This window comes from Austrofundulus limnaeus, unplaced genomic scaffold, assembly GCF_001266775.1.
Source record: "Austrofundulus limnaeus strain Quisiro unplaced genomic scaffold, Austrofundulus_limnaeus-1.0 Scaffold0, whole genome shotgun sequence".
Lineage (NCBI taxonomy): Eukaryota > Metazoa > Chordata > Actinopteri > Cyprinodontiformes > Rivulidae > Austrofundulus > Austrofundulus limnaeus.
In genome coordinates, this window is record NW_013952402.1 from 7,001,260 (window position 1) to 7,004,503 (window position 3,244).

Genomic DNA, 3,244 nt, shown 5'->3' on the forward strand with positions numbered 1-3,244 from the left:
AATTGAGGCAGTTCTGAAGGCAAAAGGGGGTCCAACCCATTACTAGCGTGGTGTACCTAATAAAGTGGCCGGTGAGTGTATTTATTAGGTCATCTTAATGAAAGGCAGTACTGATTTAAACATGTAATATAAAACACACAAATTAAATTACGGAGATGCCAAATAATTTGATTTGTCCTCAAATGTGAGTTTCTTCCATACTGTAGTGTATTTACAATCACTTCACTTCAACAATTTTGAGCCATAATAAAGAGCAAATTTGAGATTTAATTTTTAATATATCGTGCTTAATTTTCTTACACTGTACTAATAAGACAAATAATTTTGTCTTGTTAGTACATTGTAAGAAATTGAGTTTAGGTTGTTTTTTTTTTTTATTTGGCTTGGAAAAAGACAAATTAGGTAATTTCTGATAAATTGTAGTTTTCACTTTTTATTTGAGTGAGATAAAACAGCTTAACATAGTCAAGTACAAAATGTGATTCTGCACGGGAACATTTGCACAGCTTCTTTTCAAGCCCACAGAGAATGAGTGAATTATATTCAAAGAGTGTGGTTGGAAAATCCATTTTCAATGTTTTAACACCAAGACACCAGACATAATACAGTATGTAGACATTGTGAAAAATGTCTAAGAAAAGTCAACTGGTAATCTTAAAGAGTTTACCAAATGGTTTGACATTGTGGGAAATCTTTATTAAACTACTTACCAAGCTGATTATGGATAGACGGTTGTCACATCATCCATTATCTCATCCCATAGTCTGTCCTTATTTGATGTCTTGTTTTTTATGACTTAAATGGGTGCATTATAGAAGAAGAGGAGAAAATGTAGTATAAAGCCAAAATCAAGCATTGGAAATCATTTGCTTGTAAATGTTTTTGTATGTCTTAYTCGTTCTTTAATTGGCTTTTAGTTATTTCTACAAATGTGCACACAAGTCTTGTCATTTTTTATTTATATTTTGCTTCCAAGGAGCCAGAGTTTTAATGTTTTGAATAGGTTTTGAAATTTTTAGGGTTTTTGAAAGTCTTTAGCCATGTTTTCACTTATTTTGAGCAGCATGATGGGTCAGTGGTTAGCACTGATGCCTCACAGCAAGAAGGTCCTGGGTTCGATCTTTCTGTGTGGAGTTTGCATGTTCTCTGGTTTCCCCCACAGCACAAAAATATGTGCAATAGGTTGTCTCCAGGCTTCTCTTGCAAAAGAGATCTGTGATCTCAATGGGATTTGCCTGATTAAATAACTAAATAAAAAAATACAATTTTCAGTGCGAGTGACGTATTCTAGAGGAATAGATTTTAAAATGGTCTTTTAGTAACTTAGTTGCTGGCAGCCTGCTAAATGAGGGATTTTTGGTTACCTTTAGTTAGCTAAAAGATGTATAGTCAACGTACAGTAGATGATCAATTGAAGAATGATGCAAGTCGAAAGTCAGGGGTTTGTTGGATTTTTTCCCCCATTTTTAAAAGCATGACTTTCACATAATGTTCATCTGCTGTAGATGGTACAAAACCTAAATAGAAGCAGTGAAGTAACACTTAAAGTCCAAAAGCCTGGCAAATCTTAAAAATTACCTTTAGTTAAGAGATAATAGTGAAGCCTGACATCCTTGGAAGCAAGATATTTAAAAATGGGGTTTGTTTAAAACTCTCATTTTGGTCAAATATACATAAAATTTGCGTTTTTAACCAATATAGACTAACAACTTCATTTAAATGTTTGTGCACTTTAGTGGAGTCTGTTTCCAAAAGTGTCACCAGTTGTGCCAAAAAAGTCACCATTTATACAAGAAAATTAAATCATTTAAATTCATTTCAAACAGGAGATTATCTCGTGAGAGACAGGGTGGGAAATACTGTTCTGTCGAGATGTCTAAATGTTGGCAGCTTGATACTGTACTAAATGTAAAAGTAAAKATAAAGTATAAAAAGTATAGCTTTCTATGAAACAGAAAAAGTCCACTTAGCATCCTTCAAAATCACAGACATTMGACGTTTTTGATGTTTGATGATAGAAAATACCATGTAGTGTTCTGAACAAAAACATTGGTAATAATGAGAACTATTATAACCTGAGTCTCTCCATCTTCTTTCATTCTGCATCCTCATCCCTTTTCACTGGACATTCATTTTCACTTTTATTCTTTATAACCCTCTTCCTCAATTACATCCATGCACTCTCCCCTCCATTAAACTCTCTTCTCCCTACTGGCTCCTTTTATTCCATGCACTCTTTGGCACTGCCTTCATCCCCATCTATTTGTCTTTTAGGACAAAGAGGTGAACTTGGAACAGGTCCATCAGCGTTTGAACAGCCTACTGGACGAGGACTTAGCCCACAAGCAGCTGCCGGGCCAGTCTATCGAGATCTCCGCCCTGGACATTGGTAGAATGCAACCCAGCCAGTCTCTGGAGGCCTTGTCTGTTCGGGACTATCCACACCGGGGGCCACCGCCACTGTCTGTGACCAGCTTCCTTCAGGACAGTCACAGAGCAGAGAGGACACTGGGAGCAGCTGCTGGTAGGACCCTGCCCCTGCCCCTCAGCAGTGCCACCATGCCCTCCATTCGGTGCAAACACAGGGCGCCCAACGGGGGCCTCTTTCGGCAGAGCCCAGTCAAGACACCCATGCCACTGGCCTACCAACCAGCGCCAGGAGGACCCATCCCAGAAGCCAACGAGCCCAGCCACGGGACCTCTATTTGAGCACGACGAATACGTACAAACACTCGAGCTCAAACACAAGAGTGCAGAACTAAAYGGAGTGCCTACAGTATGAGGAGATATAAATAAAAACTCAAAGTCAAACTTTTATTACCAGTGGTTGCATCAACGAAAAAGACACTTGACAAGACACTGAGACTTAAATGTACATATTTGTAAGTACAAATAAAGAGAAACAACATTAAAGTGTATTTTGAATATTCAACAGTTGAGTTTTAAAAATATAAAAGTATTGAAAAAAAATGACTGTTCAAGAGGCTTTGTAAATTTTGTTCTAAATGAATAAAGTGACACTTCTTTGTGGTTGTTTTCTAAGTGCCAAGTTCAAAGATGTTTTCTTTCAGATCAACATTTACTGATTGTACTGTGAGAATACATGAGGAAAAAAAATACATTTCACACTTCTAAACACATTGGAAGAGTTGATTTTGTTTCATAAAAAAACAATAAAAATCTAACAAAAAAACCCAGACGTGTGATTGAATAAATCTCGTGTTTCCAGTGGATCTAAGAGTCT

The 3,244-nt window shown here is 36.9% G+C and overlaps 1 protein-coding gene across 1 annotated transcript in view; it reads left to right on the forward strand.

The window, feature by feature from the left end:
* The window catches only part of grid1a (glutamate receptor, ionotropic, delta 1a), a gene marked incomplete at its 5' end in the record, with an annotated part of 254,083 nt that extends 251,041 nt beyond the window's left edge, over positions 1-3,042 (forward strand). The window contains 1 exon segment of the mRNA XM_013999628.1: positions 2,275-3,042. Coding sequence (XP_013855082.1) covers positions 2,275-2,709 — 435 coding nt within the window. The 3' untranslated portion in view covers positions 2,710-3,042.
* Positions 3,043-3,244: the final 202 nt, after the last annotated feature.